At 40.8% G+C, this 20,576-nt stretch overlaps 2 protein-coding genes across 2 annotated transcripts; both read right to left on the bottom strand.

Annotated features, from left to right (window-relative positions):
* Positions 1–274: 274 nt before the first annotated feature.
* LOC127803896 (U-box domain-containing protein 21) lies at positions 275–2,036 on the bottom strand. Its single transcript, XM_052340509.1, has one exon. It carries the CDS (start codon positions 1,810–1,812, stop codon positions 475–477), a length of 1,338 nt encoding a protein of 445 aa, XP_052196469.1. The 5' UTR covers positions 1,813–2,036; the 3' UTR covers positions 275–474.
* Positions 2,037–15,946: 13,910 nt separating this feature from the next.
* LOC127803895 (receptor protein kinase TMK1) lies at positions 15,947–19,662 on the bottom strand. Its single transcript, XM_052340508.1, has 2 exons — positions 16,896–19,662; positions 15,947–16,674 (listed from the first exon to the last, which is right to left on the bottom strand). The coding sequence occupies exons 1-2, from the start codon at positions 19,216–19,218 to the stop codon at positions 16,145–16,147; spliced, it is 2,853 nt and encodes a 950-aa protein (XP_052196468.1). The 5' UTR covers positions 19,219–19,662; the 3' UTR covers positions 15,947–16,144.
* Positions 19,663–20,576: the final 914 nt, after the last annotated feature.

The following is a 20,576-nucleotide window of genomic DNA, read 5'->3' as shown; positions in this document are numbered from 1 at the left end:
GTATAAAAGCTTATGTATGAATAGCATTTTCCATGTTATAATCCCTGATGAAGTGATTAAGACATCCCAACTATTATTCGGCATGTATAGATATAAATCAAATATAAAATAATTTTTATCTGTTCTATCCCCGCAAACAAACATAAAGAACCCATATAATAGTTAGTTTTATGGACTGTACATTATTAAAACATATCCTTAAAAGTCTAAAACTTGTTGCCCATAAAATGGTCATTTCATTGGAATAAATTAAAGGTGTAACAAAACATTGGGGTACGTAAAATATTATTATTCTATATATCCTGCTGATAAATTTCAAATTTTGAATGAATTCTTTTTACAAAGGTGTGTACGTAATTGAAGAACTTTGTATATCCTAATCTTGAGTCCTCCTTTTTACATCTTATGGTCTGATCGATGATCTATATATCAAATATTAGTTATGGTCTCTGTTCAGATGCTTGTATATATATCCTACGGCCTTTTCAGATGCTTGAAAACCATCGACGAATCAGAACATCCCAACCTCTCCCTGTTCTGATTCAACAGTTTCAGCAACTCAGTGGCCTTCTCCTTCGTCTTCTCGCTGCAACCAACCTGCAGCACCACCAGCAGCTTCTGAAAAGCTCCCAACGAGAGCGCCTCAGTGAGCTGATCACGATTTACACCTCCGTCTTCACTCTTGCAGAGCTTCCAAAGAATCGAGACTGAAAACTCCGTCGCCATTTCTGAAACTCGCAGTATCTTCTTCACCACGACTGGCGTGGTTAGGGCATGGTTTCCAGCCATTTTGACCCCCTGTCTGCAGCCACAGATTCCGTCCAAAACTCCAAGCGCCTTCTCCGATATTCTCCTTTCGCCACCGAGGAGAATTTCCAGTACCAATGAGACGATACCCAGTTCAAGAAACCTCGGAATAATATTGTCACGAGATGTAGAATGTGAAGAAGTTATGTAGTAAATCGCCACTAAAGAGGCATTGGTAGCTTTAGGGCAAATCTGGTCCTTAATTATCTTGACCAAGGCTCTATCAACGCCTTCAATCTCGGCCAAGGCGTTTACGTGCTTTTGATCCAAAGAAAGCAACTCTTTCAACACGAGAACTGCGTTTTGCCGGGCGGAAAGATCTTCCGAATTCAGGAACCCAGCCATGCAACGTAAAGACGAAGCCGAAGCTAGCCTGGATTGGCCTTCTTCGCCGAGCGGAAACATCCATGTCAACGAAGACAAAATTTCTGCCAAAAGTGATTCGTTTTCTTCGATCGAAACTGATGAAAAGTAATCCAGCGAAGCCGAGAATACGCAGCCGGCTCCGCTCTCGACGATACAGAGCCTGCTACGCTCACTCTCTCTCGCCCATTTCTTCACCTTCTCGACCAATTCCAGGCAGGTTTTCCGATCGCCGGTTTGAGTTGCCGCCTCAATCTTCGAGCAAACGTCCAAGACCTCGCCGGGGCTCACAGGAATTCTGGGCGTCGGGATCCGTTCAACGCCGTGGGAACGGTTCTCGACGCACCAATCTTGGATCATTCTTCTTATGGCATGGTTTGGTATGAGATCGAAGTTTCTCAGCACCTGGTTGGTGATGGGGCAATTTTGGTTGCCGGATTCGATCCACTTCTCGATGTTCTCTCGATCGTACGTGATCCCCGTTGACAATGTCACCGGATCTTTCATCAGATCGAGAGAGATGGGGCAACGGAAATACTTCGGGATCGCTAGCTCCATGCCCAAATCGCCCTCTGAGGAACTGAGATCCTCGACCTTGCTGGAACGACGTCCGGCTCCTCGTCTTCTCCAAGGCAAAATCATGGTTCAATATGGTAAGAACCGATCGAAGTTGATATTTTCGTCTATTGCATGAGGAGAACTCAAGAGTGAATTATTTGATGGACTTGCATGTATATATATATATATATATATATATATAATAAATACACGAATGAAATGAACTTAAAGGGTTCAAATATTTGAAGGGAGAGATAGTCAAAGGTTGGGGAGAGAGTAGGGGACGGAAGAAATTAAAGTTCCTTCAACGTTAGTATTGTTGTAGGAATTAATGGAAAATGGAGCGATTTAAACTTGAAAGGCTGGCGACTGGACGAGTACGTACTAGAAGCCGCTGAATACTTGTTTGAATGTTGACCGTTGAAAGTACGAAAGAGAAGGTTTGGCATCGATGGGAGAAACAATCAAAGATAGAGGGGGGGGGGGGGGGGGGTTGTCTCTGTCTGGGTTGCATTGCCGTTGTTATTTGGTTATGGGCGATGAAATTGATAGAGGCGACTTAGCAAAACAATAAAATATAATTAATAAAAGAGAGAAGAAATTGATGTGGGCTAGCCGGCTGGCTGGGATTTGACTGTTGACTGGGCTGGGTTCATAGGACTGACTGAGTCAGCTGGTCAAATTCAGCACCTGGGGCGTGGCCGGTGACACCGACGGGTTTTGATCATCGGCCGCACGGGGGCTCCATTTTGTATATGTATCTATCTATCTATCTAGTATAATTAATAATTAATATAAAGAATGTGAAACATAATAAAAATAAAAATATTGCAACGGAAGCGCTCGCATCGCATTTACACTAACTGGAACTTATTGCTGGAAACGCGTGCAATGAGATATGTTCATACTTAACAATAACTAATTAATAATCTGTAATTTGCTGTTATTGTATTAGTTTGATAGTACTAATTGAAAATTAAGGACGTGCTTATAGAAATAATCAAATGATCACTTTACCAAAACTATTGATTTCTACCGATCGATAATATAGATAAGTAGAATAGTACCAGAAGAATCTCAAGTGGGCTTTTATTTGGCAGGCAGATGATGATGAAATTAAGCTGAGATGCTTAATTATACTGACACCGGCCGGCATCTTTGATTGTCTGAACTGGAGAGAATCATTATTAATTTCTTTTTAATGATAAGTAAAAGTATATCTCACTTAATAATAATTAGCTTAATTAAACTGAAGAAGTAATATCCTTAATAATTATTTATCAAGTAGAGTATGTGTATAAGATAGCCTGTGGCCTAATTGGGACGGTGTAGTGTAGCAAACCAGGCCAACTGGGTGCGTGCAGCTGCAGCGTAAACGGGTATTAAATTTCAAATACAATGACAATAAGTGTAACAAGTGGTCACGTAAGGTATGATTTTTCTCAATAAAATATTTTAGGTAGGCATGCAGTGGGCACGGTAATAATAAACAACCCATACAAAGTTACAAAAGAAAGTCTTAACTTTGAACAAAAGTGTGGAGAAACGTAATGAGATGAGATCATCCCTTGCTGCTAGCAACAGTTTGCACCTCAATCACAAGGCCCACACACATTGATTAATTAATTAGTGTATGTAAACATTATTATACCAAGTCACTATCAGAACAATCTCATCGTGAACAATGTTTGTCTTGAGGGTAGGGATTGTCCATGGATCATCTCTTAATAAGATTTATTAAAAATTAATATATATAAATAAATAAGTCAACCACCACCCATTATTATCATCCCTAAATTAATATTCATTCATGATGATAGCTTAACTCAAAAGACTCACTTGCTATCAAGATTTTCTCTATTATAGTTCCATTGATTGTCCATATTTTAACAAATAATATTATAATGATAATTGATAATGATATCATTAGTTATGTATTATATTATCATTAAAAGAGATGTTAGGCAATTAAACGAGATAATAATACATTATTTCTTTACTTTTCTATAATAAAAAAGTGTCACATCACTAATAACAACGTCATTAATATTGAATACTCCTAACATTATTCTTTTTCAATTATTCATTGCCTCGTATTAGCACTAAGATTCCTAATTAAAGTTTTTAATTCACAATCTCTTGTCAGCACAACTATTCAAGTCGTTGAAGCCAACTGTTATCTCTTTGAGATTGAAATGTGTGGATTAGATTAAAAGTATTTGATAAAATCTTAGTTAGGTTGAATTTGAATTCTCGAACATATTTAAAATCTTATTTATTTATGTCAGGTGATATTAAATTTACCTTAAATGCAGTGCCAAATGGACCTAATTATATAAGGAAAATGCTATTTTGTCGGAATGAGAATGATCGAAGATGTCGAATAACAAAAATGTCCTCACTCAATTTGTAAATTCACCACTTCTGCCCTTGGTTGCCTCTAGCAAGTTTCGCCACGCCTCGCCTCGTTGTCGTCTCACGTTGGCCTCATCGCTGTCTCGCATTGCCCTATTGATTGTTGATCGCCGATGCATCTTCTCGTCACCTTGTTGTAGCGCCTTGTGCGATCGTCGCTGCATCCTGTCGTCACCCTATTGTAGTGCCTAGCGTGCGCAACCATCGCAACATCTTGTCGTCGCCTTGTTCCTTCGCCTCGCGCTAATTGTCGCTACACCATCTCATCGCCTTACCACTGTCGCCTCTAGATGAAATCTAATCGGGTTTCATTCCTAATGAAAGCTCGAGCTTCTCCCATTTGTTGCGCTGATGAAGCCAAATTGGGCTTCATTCGTGGACGAAGCTTGATTGTGCTTCTCCCATCACGACAACTTAATGATTGAACTTTATTGATGAAAAAGTCCAATTCAATCATCGAATCTATGATTCGGTGAGTACAAGTACCACAGTCTGATATATAACCTGTTTCCTGGCCTGACCCTCAAAAAGCATGAGCTTGACTGGCAAAGAGACAGGCTGGCCTGGCTTGATTTTCTTGTTTCACAACTCTAATTTAATCGCTAAATTTGACAAACACAAACAACAATTAATTTATTATTGAAATGGTTTAATAATTTAAATATAACCATTAAAAAAGGTATAAATTTTGAAACACAATTGAGGTTTAGGAACTTTTTGATAACTTATCTTTAAAATTAAACTAAAAATGTGACATTTGAAATTTATGTTATTACCCTTTTGATAATTAATTTTAAAAATTAACCTAAAAATATGACATTTCAAATTTGTTATTACTAGCTCATTGCTATTAGCTATATTGTAGTCTCTAAGTATTGATGCGTATCCAACATTTGCATCCCACAATATATAAATAGATTCCATGAAATTTCTTAATTAACTTAGTAGCGACATAATAAATTTCATAAAATTTTATATAGGAGAATTGACTTAGGATTATCGTCCTTGCACAATCCCCCATCACTTGTGTCATCGATTTCGGCAGAGAAAATAAATCGTATGTAGAGTCTTTGCCTAATTGCGTAGAGTAAGTGATGATCGTTTTTGGGACTGACCGCCACATGCCACCTCTGCGAATGAGCCCCCAGAATTGAATCTCGGACTTGACGATGTCGGATCTCGGTAATAGAACCTGCAAGACAACGGAGTGGCGGGGCTAGGGTCCCCCAGGGTGGACTCTGACGCTCAAATCAGTAGAATAAAATGTAAGTAGTAATAATTATGAGAGCTGTAGAGCTTTTTATACCTGATGAGGACCGGCTTGGATCTTTCGGACTCCGCACCAGATTGTTGACTTGCCACGTGTTAACCTCTCGGGCAATCCATGTGGCGAGCAAGACCATTAGCGCGTAGGGGTATTCTTGTAATTTTAGGTAGTGTCACATCACTTGCCCCCCACTCCTTGATCTAAGCTGAGAATCACGCTGGGTTGAGAAGTAACTTAATTTATGTGGTTATTTGACTGTAGATTTTCTCGAGATGCACATGAGTGTTTTTAAGTATGAGACCGCCAAGCTTTTAACTTTTTGATAATTTTTCCCTCTTTTCCTTTTTTTTTTTTTATTTCTTCCTTTGCTTTTTTATTTATTTATATTATTTTGCACCTTATTTGTTGCTTTTTTTTTTTGTCTTTTTTTTTTTAAAATTAATGCATCTTTTTCCTCAACCAGGCAAAGGCTGTCGGCCCTGGCTCGTGGCCGAGCGCTTAGCTTAGCCTGGCCGAGGTCGGCCAGGGCCTGGAAGCTCGGCCCTGGCCGACCTCGGCCATGGCCGACCTCCCTCTGGGAGCCCCCTTCCTGCTTGCTTGCTTGCTTTTTTTTTTTTTTAATATATAAATATATATACATATATAGATATATTGGGTCGGCCATGGCCGACCCTTGGGGCTCTTGCCCCCTTCCTTACTTTTTCTATTTTTTTTTTAAATGTGTGTATATATATATATATACTTTAATGTAAATGCATATACATATGTATGCTGAGGTCGTCTATGGCTGACCTTGGGGCACCTGTCCTTTTTTTTATATTTATTTAATATATATATATATATAAATTTGTTAATAACAACAAAATAAGTCGACTAACCAATTTCTTTAGTTTTTCTTTGTTGCAGGCGTGGTTCGAGATTTCTCAAACTAAGTCGCGTCTGTTGAGCTCATTTTGGCTTGTGTCCAACTGTGGTTTTTCTTCCCTGACCTCTATCTTTCTTCTCTTGGTCAGGCTAGGATATCCTCTAGTGGGATTCCTTGATCTGGTTGATCAGGCTGAGATATCCTCTTGTCAAGATGGGATCCCTTGGTCTCTTAACCTTTGGATTTCAATCACTCCCACGCAGAAGAGGGTGCTGGGCTTTGAATTTTTTTCTGCTGTTAGTCCACATTCGGCTTGGGAACAGCCTAGGATCCTGACCCTTGGATTCTCGTCACTCCCTCGTCGAGGAGGGTGTTGAGTTTCTTCCGGCCGTTAGTCCACCTTCTACTTGTGGACGGCCTAGGGCACTTGACCCTTGGATTTTATCCACTCCCTCGCGGAGGAAGGTGTTGGGCTACAGTTTTTTTGTAGCCATTAGTCCACCTTTGGGGACGGCCTAGGGCTCGTGACCCTTGGATTTTAGCTACTCCCTCGCGGAAGAGGGTGTTGGGCTTTGAATTTTTTTCTGTAGCCATTAGTCCACCTTCGGCTTGTGGATGGCCCAGGACACTTAACCCTTGGATTTTTGCCACTCCCATGCGAAGGAGGGTGTTGAGTTTCTTCCGACCATTAATCCATCTTAGGCTTATGGACGGCCTAGGGCTCATGACCTTTGGATTTTAGCCACTCTCTCACGGAAGAGGGTGTTGGGCTAGAGTTTTTCCTTGGCCATTAGTCCACATTTGGGGACGGCTTAGGGAACTTGACCCTTGGATGGTTGTCACTCCCACGCGAAGGAGGGTGTTGGGCTGGAGTTTTTTATTGGCCATTAGTCCATCTTTGGGGACGGCCTAAGACTCATGACCCTTGGATTTTAGCCACTCCCTCGCGAATGAGGGTGTTAGGCTGGAGTTTTCCTTGGCTATTAGTCCACCTTTGGGGACGACCTAGGGCACTTGACCCTTGGAGTTTTGCCACTCCCACACGAAGGAGGGTGTCGAGTTTCTTCCGTCCATTAGTCGATCTTCGGCTTGTAGACGGCCTAAGGCACTTGACCTTTTGATTGTTACCACTCCCACGCGAAGGAGGGTGTTGAGTTTCTTCTGGCCATTAGTCGATCTTCAGCTTGTGGACGGCCTAGGGCACTTAACCCTTTGATTGTTGCCACTCCCACGCGAAAGAGGGCGTTGGGCTTTGAATTTTTTCTAGTCATTAGTCCATCTTCGACTTGGGGACGGCCTAGGGCACTTAACCCTTGGATTTCTGCCACTCCCACGCGAATGAGGGTGTTAAGTTTCTTCCGGCCATTAGTCTATCTTCGGCTTGTGGATGGCTTAGAGCACTTGACTCTTGGATTGTTGCCACTCCCTCATCGAAGAGGGTGTTGAGTTTCTTCCGGCTATTAGTCCACCTTCGTCTTGGGCCTAAGGTTCTTGACCCTTCTTGTCTGGTTGCTCAGCTCGCTTGACCTTCATTATTTCTTCAGCGTTGATGTATTTATTAGCCCGGGCAAGGGCTTATATGAAAGTACGAGGTGGAGTTTTGGCCAAGGATTGAGTGAATGGTCCAGCCCTCAAGCCATTCTAAAGGGCCATAATTGTAATCCGCTGATCGAACTCTTCGATGCTCATCGCTTCCTCATTGAATCTAGCCACAAAATCCCTTAGGGATTCACCCTGGTTTTGCTTGATGTTCACCAGAGCCATGGAAGACTTCCGGTGGCGCTTTAAGGGAGAGTAATGGGCTAGGAAGCAGGTCTTTACCTCTTCCCAGCTGTTGATGGAATGATGGGGAAGACAGGAGTATCAAGTCTGGGCATGACCTCCCAAAGTAGCTAAAAATGCCAGACACCACATCGCGTCGGACCCCGATTGCACCAGCATGTGAGAGGAGAAAAGTTTTACGTGATTATAGGGGTTTGTGCTTCCATCATAGAGCTTGATTGATGGGATACGAAACCTTTCTGGTGGGACCTCTGACATGATACCTTTGCTCAAGGGTTGGTTAGAGCCAAGGTGGGGTAGCTCTTCCTTTCCTTTTTTGAGTTCCTGGACTAGCCTATCTAAGAAACGCAATCGCCTCTCCTGCGAAGTCCCTCCTTCTCGTGAGGGGGAAGAAGTAGATCCTGCTGCCTCAGAGGAGTGGATTTCCTGGCCTGACTGGCGGGATTGACGAGGCTCCCAAGTAGGAGGAGGCGACTGATGCTCCGCCCTCTAAGAGGGCACGTGCGGACGATGTTGTTCATTCTGGTGTAAATAACCAGTCAAAAACTCTGTTAACTGTTGGACCTGATTTTCCAGCCTGGTGAGTCGATCCCCCGGCATTGGATTGGCCGGAGGTGGTAGATTCTCCCCTTGCGGTGGGGCCTCTAGATTGGCACCCGCCTGACTACGAGTCACATCTTTTCTGGGAGCCATGTAGTTAGTTATGGCAAGAAGCGAAAGTCATTGACACTTGTGGGAAATCCGAGGTCCAAGGTGAGGAGTTGAAGTCCAAAGCGCGAGGCAGGGAAAGAAGAGGCTGGCGAGTCTGGACGTCGGCCCCACGGTGGGCGCCAAATGATGATGGTTTTTGAGACCGATTGCCACGTGCCACCTCTGCGAATGGGCCTCGAGAATTGAACCCCGACTTAACGATGTCGGATCTTGGTAATAGAACCTGTAAGACAACGGAGTGGCGGGGCTAGGGTCCCCCGGGGTGGACTCCGACGCTCAAATCAATAGAATAAAATGTAAGTAGTAATAACTATGAGAGCTGTATAGCTTTTTATAACTGATGAGGACCGGCTTGGATCTTTCGGACTCCGCACCAGATTGTTGACTTGCCACGTGTCAACCTCTCGGGCAATCTATGTGGCGAGCAAGGCCATTAGTGCGTATGGGTATTCTTGTAATTTTAGGTAGTGTCACATCAGTAAGGAATCGAACCCACGACTTACTGATACGAATTCGAATTTATCATGGTCCAACCACTTGACCTTGTTATATTTGAATAACAATGGCACTTGTACCCAAGAGGGAGGTGAATTGAGTTGTTTTAAAAAATTGATTAAACTTGAAGATCTTTTTGATGAAAAATGAAATTTTAGTTCAAGTGATGATTATTGAAATGCATGGAACAATAAATGAAAGGAAAAACACAAGCAAAGAAGAGACACAACGATATATAGTGGTTCGACTTAAATCAACCCTAATCCACTACCTTAGTTCTTCACTAAGGATATTTCAATTAATCCACTAAAAACTTCATATCTTTCCGAATAGACCATCTAGCAACAAGTTAGGAATTTACAACCTCTTGCTTAGATAAGTAAGCCTTCTAACACTAAGTTAGGTATCACAATCTCTTACTTAAACAAGTAAACCCTCTAGTAACAAGTTAGGAAAACCAAGAATAATAAAATGAGAGGATCTAATAGTAGACATTTTTAGTTACAAGATCTCTTAATATAAATACAATGCTTGAATAAGATAATACAAATGATAAACAAAGCCTTTAGAGAGAAAAATGAAGAACAAATGAAATAATGAAACACTTGAAGAATAAACACTTGTAAGCTTGTAATGATATTTCTTGGTTGATTTGAATCATCCATTTGACTTGTATTTATAGTGCCTTGATAGCCCATTCACGAATCTTATCGTTAGTAGGGGAAAAATCACTTTGGAAGAGTGGATGAACTAACTGTTACATGCTATCTGGGACAAATTAGTCGACAACTTCATCTAACCGGTTGACAGGTTAATAATACTAGTCGACAGGTTGTGATGCAGATGCGGTCAACAGCAAACAACTGAGAGCATGTCGAGCAACTGATTGACAACATAATTAGAATCGGTCGATAGGTCCATATAGCCAATCGACAAGTAGGAATAAACGGTCGACAGATTTAGAATATATATTAGATTTGCTTGATGATATAATTCATAACATATATACATTATAATATATTTATATTAAGTAAATGTCCTTATTTTCTTTAATTTATATTTTACCTTCCATTTATTTAATATATAAATGTAACTAAGAAAATATCCCCCATTTGAATTCAATAAAAATATTTAAAAAATTAAAATCCATAATAATAAGAAAGTAGAATTTTGGTTTTAGTACAAATTCAGGATTTAACAATTTTACCACTCACAAAATACATATATTTTATTTCTTAAAAAATTAATTAAAAATTATTTTAACAACATTGAACATTAGCTATCAAAATACTAGGAGATAGTTTTTCAAAATAAAAATATTTTCTTATATGTCTCCTTATAATGTATTAATATTCCAAACTTAGCGAAAATTATAAATTATTCGATTTTCATTTTCACATAAGTACTTAAAATTAATTTTTATTAAAAATCATAAACTTGATTTATAACTTAAGGATCAAAATTAAATATTATTTTTTATTATCAAAACTAACCACAAATTTAAAACATCATACCTATGCCCTAAGAACATTATCTATAAGAATTGACCGTATCACGTGATTCATTACTCAGTGGTCAGCTACAGTTCAAAGTTACCATCTTAATGTTTTTCCGGTGCCTAGTGTCTATTACTTGTGAATTATTGATTAAGTTTTCTTTTTATAAATAAAAGTAACTCCTGACTTGATAAGAAGTCAAAATCACTATTTTTAAAATCGAACTGGATCAGCCGGGCAAATTGGTTTAATCGGAACCAGTGGCCTATCTAATTTAATTTAACTTAAAAAATTAAATATCTTTTAATTGGATCAAAATTAGTCAAAATACGGTCGAATCGGTGAACCGAAAATTGGGTTGACCCCAATTTTTTCCAACTCCTCTCTCACTTTTAAATTTTTAATTATTAATTAATTTTTTAATAATATATATAAAATATTAATTATATATTAGTTAATAATAATATTTCTCATAATAATATATAGAATATTAGTATTTTAAATATATATTTAATTATAAAATATATATATGACATTATTCGGTTGGACCACTCTGATTTAATCGATCGGACCAACTGACCTGTAACTCAATTAATAGGCCAATTCACTGTCTAGTCAATTTTCAAAACATTAGTCAAAATATTTTTACATAAAAAAGAAAGAAAGTAAGGAGTAACCTTTTTATAAAAATTTAATGGCTCTTTAAACTATTTTGAAGTTTAGGGATCAATTTGGACTTTGAGTGAAAGTATATATACTAATTAATTTGACATTTTGCTTTTTTAAAGATAGTTTTTCTTCTTAAAAAAATAAAAATCAAATTAGCCCCTATATTTTGGCCCAAGGACAACTTGGCCAATAAACTAAATAAGTCACTAAAATTCTATAAATAAAACCAAGTTAGGCAACACTAACTTATTTGATATTTAATAACTTATTTGATTCATGTTAAAATTTAGTACTTTATTTAACACTTTTTCCTTTTTATTTTTTAATTAATGTGAGATGGGGACAACATCAAAATTTATTGTAATAAAAATACGAGCTAACAAAAAATAAAATGTGCATTGGACTCACAGTACGCATTTGGAATTAGCAAAGCCAAAGGCTCTGAGGAGGGATCCACTGATAAAGAAAATTTAGAATATAATTAGGCACATAAGATTGAATTTACTTGATAAGATTAAATTTATGTGATTTGATAAAAAAAAATGTCTATATTACAATTATAAGAATTATAATTAGGACAAAAATAAAAGTCTTAATTTGAGACCCTTTAAATTTCGGGGCTCTGTCCTCCGTAAAAATTATAAATCAAATCAGACTTAGATCTCCAACAAGTCCAACCATCCATCCCATGTGCTTGGCTTTCAACATCACATGCACACACACTGATTCTATGTTACAGAAATGGGGAGAGCCCAGACCGTCACATGTTTTGAGAAACAGATGAGGATTGGGAGAGCATATTTTTGTATAATATAGTGAAGGGTTACTTGTTAGCGCTCATACCTTGTTTCTTGGTTCCTAATGCCGCCTCCTCCTCCTCCTCCTCCTAACTTAGGCATATCGAAGAACAGTCGGTCAGCCATCCTACTCTCCATGTGCATGCCAACCAGCTAGCTATCTAAAACTATTGGATCCCAGGCCAGGCTAAATTAATTCTGGGTAATACTATGATGTTTGTTAAATATCAATTGAATAAGTTCCAACAAATTGACACTATTCCATCATTGTGGTAGTGATGATGCGGAGTCAATCACCTTCTTCTGTCTCGGACCAAGTATCTGCAAAAAGGGTGGGGACTTGCTCCCCGTGATCCCTCCGACGCTTAAGTCAGTTCATAGGGTTTTTGAGGAGTATAATAGTAATAGAAAAATAATATATGAGTCCCTTAGGAGTCAAATTCTCATACCTGTAGAGGTTGCCTTCTATTTATAGATGTTCCGTGGCCTTTTCCTTAGGAGATAAGATATATTTCAAAAGAAGAGGTTGATCCCCTTTCCATGGGGAGAAAAGATAATCTTCCCTAATAGAGATAATTCTTGGATTATTTAAAGATATCATTGGTTGACTTAATCTTCTTCTTTATCTCTTCTAGTTCAAAATCATAATAAAGATTATAAAGATAAGCGGAGCTCCTAAGTCTTAACACGTGGCGATCGCATATTGGTTTTTATTGGCACACATGGCTCCGAGTTAATGGTAACCTCCCAAGGGTAGTACAGTAAAATTGCCCCCTATAAATATTCCCTCATCACTTGCCCCCCACTCCTTGAGCTGATTGAGTAAGGAGGGTGGGCAGCTGAAGGAGTAGTTGTCACTGTTTTTCTGAGCCTCTGTAAAAAAATTCTGTTAAAAATTTGGGTTAGCAGTCTCGAATGCTGAATTCGCTTCTTAAGTCTCCCGGTGCCTTTTCAGTCTTCCCATGCAAAGGGTGATTAGGTCGCTCGAGGTGATAGTGACGTTCGAGAATTTTCCTTATCTTCGAGGCCGTTGGCCGAGGCTGTGTGCCTTGTCTTCGGGGGCCACTGGCTGAGGCTATGGTAGCCGAGGCCGCGTGCCTGATCTTTGGGGGCCGTTGGCCGCGGTGGCCGAGGCTACGTGCCTTGTCTTCGGAGGCCGTTGGCTGAGGCTGTGGGGGCCGAGGCCGCTTGCCTTATCTTCGGGGCCGTTTAGCCGAAGCTGTGTTGGTCGAGGTTGTGGTCCCCTTTGGTCTTCATTTGGCGGAGGTTCGTAGCCTCCGACCTGATGCCTTTTGGTCTTCATTTGGCGGAGGTTCGTAGCCTCCGAACTGGTGCCTTAATTAGTAGGGGTGGTCCCCTTTGGTCTTCATTTGGCGGAGGTTCGTAGCCCCCGAACTGGTGCCTTAATTAGTAGGGGTGGTCCCCTTTGGTCTTCATTTGGCGGAGGTTCGTAGCTTCTGAACTGATGCCTTAATTAGTAGGGGTGGTCCCTTTTGGTCTTCATTTGGCAGAGGTTCGTAGCCTCCGAACTGGTGCCTTAATTAGTAGGGGTGGTCCCCTTTGAACCTTCGGTTTTGAGTTGTCAAGAGTTCGATGATCATAAGTGATCATTTGTTTTTGAGTGTTCGGGGGTTCGGGGCCCCCCGAGGATCATATCTGATCCTTTGTTTTTGAGTGTTCGGGGGTTCGAGGCCCCCCGAGGATCACATCTGATCCTTTGTTTTTGCGCTGTCGAGGCCTTTCGGACCCTTGGTCTTCATGTGCACGTGCTGGCTTGGATTTGTAGTTAATGACGAGATTTTAAAGAATATCCATATTTTATTTTCGCGGTTCGGCGAAATGCCTACGTCCGCAATTAGAAATAATGTTCATATTTTGTCTTCGCGGTTCGGTCTTGATGCCTACATCCGCCGTCAGAGATAATGTGTGTTCGGGGGTTCGGGGCCCTGCGAGGATCATATTTAATCATTTCATCTTGAGTGTTTGGGGGTTCGAGGCCCCCCGAGGATCATATCTGATCCTTTGTCTTTCAGTGTTCGAGGGTTCGGGGCCCCTCGAGGATCACATCTGATCCTTTACTCTTGCGTTGCTGAGGCCTTTCGGACCTTCGATTTTCATGCGCACGTAATGGCTTGGATTATAGTTGATGACCGAGATTTTAAAGAATATTTGATATTTTATTTTTGCGGTTCGACAAAATGTCTACGTTCGCAATTAAAGAATAATAACATTTTGTCTTCGCGGTTCGGCACAACGCCTACATCCACAATCAAAGAATAACAAATATTTTGTTTCCGCGGTTCGACGTAACGCCTACGTCCGCAATTAAAGAATAACAATATTTTGTTTTCGTGGTTCAGCGTAACGCCTACATCCGCAATTAAAGAGAGTATTTTATTTTTGCGATTCGGCATAACGCCTACATCCGCAAGTGTTCAGGGCGAGCCTTTCGTCTGTTAACGTTATTAATCCCGAATATTTTAACAGAATTAATTAAAATTCAAGTCATTGGAGCATATATATCAAGCAATTCAAATTAAAACCTTTTGCCTCTGCCTATATAGTTAGCAATTTTCCAATAGATAGTAGTTAAAATACTAGAATGATAAAACGAGAGAAATAAGTTTTAACCAAAGCGACATTAATGGAGCTTCCGTCGCCGCCATTATCGTTGCTTGCTGCGGCCATCTCCTGGCTCATCCATGGCGGCTTATGGGTATATACCCTTTTTTCAGAAAGCCTTCCCCTTTAATATTATAATATAATACCTTTTTTCTTACTTACTCTGCTAGGCTTCTATGAGGAGTTTTTCTCCAACATATATATACATATAATATGAATGTAAATGTGTATCATGTATGTATGTGCGTGTGATCCACAATAATGGCAGAATTACGCTTCTTTTATGTGATTGAACATATATATCCATATATATATATATATGAATCTTTTGGCCTTCTCTTTCAATTATTTTTACATAAAACAATAATTGAAAAATAAAAAACCGTAGGAGGCACAAAAAATATTAAAAGAGAAACAAGCGTACCCATGATGCAATCAGTAAATACGTGTAATTGAGTTGAATAGATTTCCTACGGCTTGAAATTGTACTTGGAAAATAGAAGGAAAAGACGAGGGCCCCACGGTGGGCGCCAATTGATGATGCGGAACCGATCACCTTCTTCTGTCTCGGACCAAGTACCTGCAAAAAGGGTGGGGACTTGCTCCTCGTGATCCCTCCGACGCTCAAGTCAGTTCATAGGGTTTTTGAGGAGTATAATAGTAATAGAAAAATAATATATGAGTCCCTTAGGAGTCAGATCCCCATACCTGTAGAGGTTGCCTTCTATTTATAGATGTCCCGTGGCCTTTTCCTTAGGAGATAAGATATATTTCAAAAGGAGAGCTTGATCCCCTTTCCATGGGGAGAAAAGATAATCTTCTCTAATAGAGATAATTCTTGGATTATTTAAAGATATCATTGGTTGACTTAATCTTCTTCTTTATCTCTTCTAGTTCAAAATCATAATAAAGATTATAAAGATAAGCGGAGCTCCTAAGTCTTGACACGTGGCAATCGCATATTGGTCTTTATTGGCACATATGGCTCCGAGTTAATGGTAACCTCCCAGGGGTAGTACAGTAAAATTGCCCCCCTGTAAATATTCCCTCGTCAGGTAGTAAAAGAATGTAAAAAAATGTCACCAACAAAAGCAAGCAATTCAACAAACATACAACCTAGTTCTCATTGCATTACAAAGCCAGTGCAGGTCATATTCCAAACTACATCAGTGAAAGGCCTGAACAAATCTGGGATAGTGAAAAGCTTAGATTACATCCAACAAAAAAGAAGCCCAATGCATACAAGAACTTAACGAAACCAACCATAATTCACAACTGCCATGCCCCGGCCGGCTTCTCACCTCCCATCAGCAGACGTAAACGAGTCAGCAAATCCGTAAGGCCGAGTAGGTATGCTGGTCTGAGTGTTGTCGAGGCTCGGGAGGAATGAGGAAGACGATGAATCCATGTTACTTCTTCCTTCGAAAGCTTGCCACTTCTTAACCGCCTGTGGCAACGACATCTCAAGGTCGATCCCAAATATGTCCTCGGAGCTCTGGTCTGACGGTTTCCAGAGTTCTACTAGAGAAGATAGCACGTTGACAGCGTGGCCCATGTCGGGCCTCTGATAAGGTTCCCTCGCGCAGCAGTGCCCGGCTAGCTCAGCAACCGTGCTGATGCTCACGAGCGTTTCCTCGCTGAGGTCAACAGTGGGATCAATGGCCTTGCGGAATGTGTCCTTGTTAAGATGCATTCTTCTGAACCATGTTACTAGGTGCATGCTCTCCTCCGGCTGGCTCTCGTCGAGTGCTTTTCTTCCGGTGATCAGTTCCATTAGAATTACCCCGAAGCTGAAGACATCGACTTTAGTAGTCACTCGCCCCGTCACTGCACGCCACATTGTCAGAAATAGGAAGAGCATATTACAAAAAACATGTAGTAGCAAATCGATTTGTAATTTTGGACACACAAATCTATTGATTGAGGATGAGAAACCACAAAAATCCATTATAATTAGTCAAAATATGCAGCTTTGTCTTGAGTGTACTTGAAAATCATCTACCAATTTGAGTGAAAATGGCAGGGATAAAACAATGAAGCACAATTACCTGCGTATTCTGGCGCAAGGTAGCCGAAAGTTCCAGCAATTCTTGTTTCAATGGATCCTTTCCCTTCAGGAGCAAGACGAACCAGACCAAAATCGGCAACTTTAGCACGCATATCATCCCCGAGAAGAATGTTAGACGGTTTAAGATCCCTGTGTATAAAGCTCTGATGTGCCAAACCATGAAGATATTCCACGCCCCTTGCTACATCAAGGGCAATCGCCAACCTTCTTGTCCACTCCAACGGTTTCAGGCCTTCTTCCACCCAGTTGAACAGATGCCTACTGAGTGTTCCTTGAGGCATGTATTCGTATACAAGTAGCTTCTCGTTCCCATCCAAGCAGTAACCAAGAAGAGCAACAAGATGCCGGTGGCGAACCTTAGTGAGAACAGCAATCTCAGACTTGAACTCCGCCAACCCCTTCCCGGTAATTACCCCGGATTCCATTCTTTTCACAGCAATTTTCGTGCCATCGTGCAATTCCCCTTTGTAGACGGTCCCGAAACCTCCTTGTCCCAATATATTGTCCTCGCTGAAATTGTTGGTTACATTTTTCAGCACCTGAATAGAAATTACCATGTTTCCTGCTTCAACCATTTGGATGTCACTCGTCTCGCTGCTAAGAACAGTATGCGTGTCACTCACCGCACCAACACTAACACTCGATCCTGCCACCGTGATCTTCACGCTGCTCTCATTATCGGATCCTGAATGACGAGGATGGATTACCATTTGATTAGGGCTCTGTACTCTGCTAAAGCGCTTTTGTTGACTCTTATACAGACAGAAGCCAGCTAAACCGATCAAGAAAATCAGGAAAAGCCCCCCAATTATGGAAAACACGACTACTCCAATCCATTTCTTTGATTTCTTCCCATTTTCAGAACCGCCTTCATCTCCCGAACCAGCATTAGAAGATGAACCAGAGCCACCAGAAGAAGAGGGCGAAGAAGAAGAATCACTTTTCTCCTTTCCGAATTCCACATTCCCATCAGTATTTACCATCACATTACTCTTGAAAGCCGGTAATTTCCCAGAAATCTTGTTGTTCGCAACATCGAGTTCAGTGAGCGCAGGCAGGGTTGAAAGCTCTTCAGGAATAGTACCGGTGAGATTGTTATCGGCAAGAACCAGCCTTTGCAACGATTTAAGTGATGCAAATTCAGGTGAAATGGAACCATTAAGACCCATCTTCTGAAAATTAACTATGGTAATGTTTCCACCATTGCAGGTAATGCCAAACCAATCCGCACAAGGATCATTTCCCTTCCAATTCTCTGCAAACTTCGCAGGGTAGCCCATTGATTTCACAACTGAAAGCAAGGCATTCACTCTCGGATCGCAGTCGCCAGGTTTTGACAAACAAAAGCTATTTGTATCCACGGTCATATCCACTACAACTGAATCCCTGAACTTGGGAACTGGCCCTTGAAGCAAATTATTGGTCAAATTGACAGTTTTCAGGGAAGCAAGACTAAATAAAGATACCGGAACAGGGCCGGTAAACGAATTGTCCCGAAGACTTAAGCTCTGCATTTCCTTTAACCCAGAAAAATCAGGCAAAGGCCCAGAAAATGCATTGGAATGCAGCCAAGCCTCCCTCAAGAATGTCATGTTTTGAATCACATCAATTCGTCCGCTGAGTTTCCCAGTCTGCCCGTTAACCCACAAAGACTCGATTTGGGACCCGGAAAAGCTCGCGGGCAACCCGCCCTCCAAGTTATTGAAGGCCAAATGCAGATTAGTCAGCCCGGGAAAATCACCAGGGCCGAGAAAATGGGGTATTTTCCCGGAAACATTCGCGGAATTAGCCGAGAAATTCTGAAGGCCCGAAGAATTTCTCAGGCTACCCGGGATTTGCCACGCCGCAAAAGGGTTGTTATCGATCTCAACAGATTGCAGCGACGAGAAGCCGGAGAAAAAATCCACGGGAATGGAACTCAAATGGTTGTTGCTAAGGATTAAAACTTGCAATAAGCTGAGCCCAGTGAGGCTCGGCAAAGGCCCGGAAATGTTGTTCCATTGAAGCTCTAGGCGCTCAAGCTGGGTGAGGTTGGAGAGGTTTGGAGGGAGTGTACCTTGGAGATTCTGGTGCCCGATTTGGATCCGGGTGACGCGCATGTCGTCCGAGCAGACAACGTGGTTCCACTTGCAGGGATCCGGGTCGGACCACCCGAGTTCCTCCGGCGCGTTCAAGCTCTTCTTCAGAGCCATCATCGCCGCCACGTCGCCTGGATTGGTGACAGAGACAACATTAGTGAAGAAGACTGAACAAAACCCAGCAACAAAAATTGTTAAGAGCTTCAGCCCAACACGGGTTTCCATCTCCAGAAGATAATATCAGTTCCACAGAGAAGAGGAGAAGAGCAGAGAGAGAGAGAGAGAGAGAAATGGGGTTGTTTTGTGGGGTTAGAGGGAGTTACAAAGCATTGGATTCTGAAGATTGAGGACGAGGGGAAGGGATTGGAGAGAGAGACAAAGAGATCTGGGGAAGTGGAGTAATAGTAGGGAATGAGATTTTTGCACATGGGGAGTGGGGCCCAGAATTTGGGGAAAGCTGAACGTGGCCTTTCTGGCAACAAATTGCAGAGTGAGAGAGAGAGAGAGAGGGGAAAGCGTTAACAGGGTTCAGAGCAGAGCTGGACGACGACGATGGTAATGATGATGATGATGATGAAGATGATGCTTCATACTTCCCAAAGAACAAAAAGTTGGCTGAGTGATTGGTGATGCTCTGATTCTTAAATTTTTATTTTTATTTTTTGGTTTCTCCTTTTCTTCATCATTCGTCAATTAATTATATTCATCAACGGGGCAAGCGGCCACGCCCAGCCAGCCAACCCGGCCATGTTTGCTCCAGCTTCTGCATGTGTGTAGTATTCCATTCCCACTTCCCAGCCAACCTTCCGCAAGCTGTTCTCTTCTCAATCAATCACCCCAAAAAAGTGCTGAGGTGGCACATAACAATATTTCTAGTGGTTGGACTCCACGCCACTCCACTCCACTCCAAGTTGTTTCCCTCTTTATATTTCCTTTTCTTTTTATTTGAGAATTCACCGCTCCAAAACTCCTTCCAAGTTTTCAACTAATTTATGGTTACCTGTATTTGTTATTTTTAATATAAATGCTCTGATGATCATGTTGTAGATTAATGTACGCCAAAGTTTCAATATATTAATTTTTTATTAATTTAAAACTACAATGATTTCCTAGTACAATACATTAAAATTAAACATATATATATACATATAAATAAACTGTACAAATTTTATGTTTGAGTACTATTTTTGTATAAAATAGGGTGATTTATTAGCATTTTTTTAATGTAAAATGCTGTAAAAATGTAATCTTTTTAGTTTTAATAGAAGAATGTAAAGAAATTGAAGGCGAGAAGCTGGTATTAAAGGAAGGAAGGAAGGAATAAAGTACTCTATTTAATTATTATTATTATTATTAGTATTTTAATTAATTTATTTTAAAAGATATGTGATGAAATGTTAGAAAGGCGGAGACGGTTGGAAACACGTGGGGCAGGTGAGTGAGTGTTGGATTTAGATTCCCCAAGCAAATGCTAATAATTAATATTTTATTCCAATTCAGTTAACTGAACCGCACTTCCAATTCCAATGCCGATGCAGTTATGCTCCACAATCCATTCAACGGTCAACGGTCACTTCTTTCAC

The sequence above is a fragment of the Diospyros lotus genome, chromosome 6, assembly GCF_014633365.1.
Source record: "Diospyros lotus cultivar Yz01 chromosome 6, ASM1463336v1, whole genome shotgun sequence".
NCBI classification, from domain to species: Eukaryota; Viridiplantae; Streptophyta; class Magnoliopsida; order Ericales; family Ebenaceae; genus Diospyros; species Diospyros lotus.
Note: the sequence above shows the minus strand (reverse complement) of the source record. Positions and strands in the feature narration are given on the sequence as shown.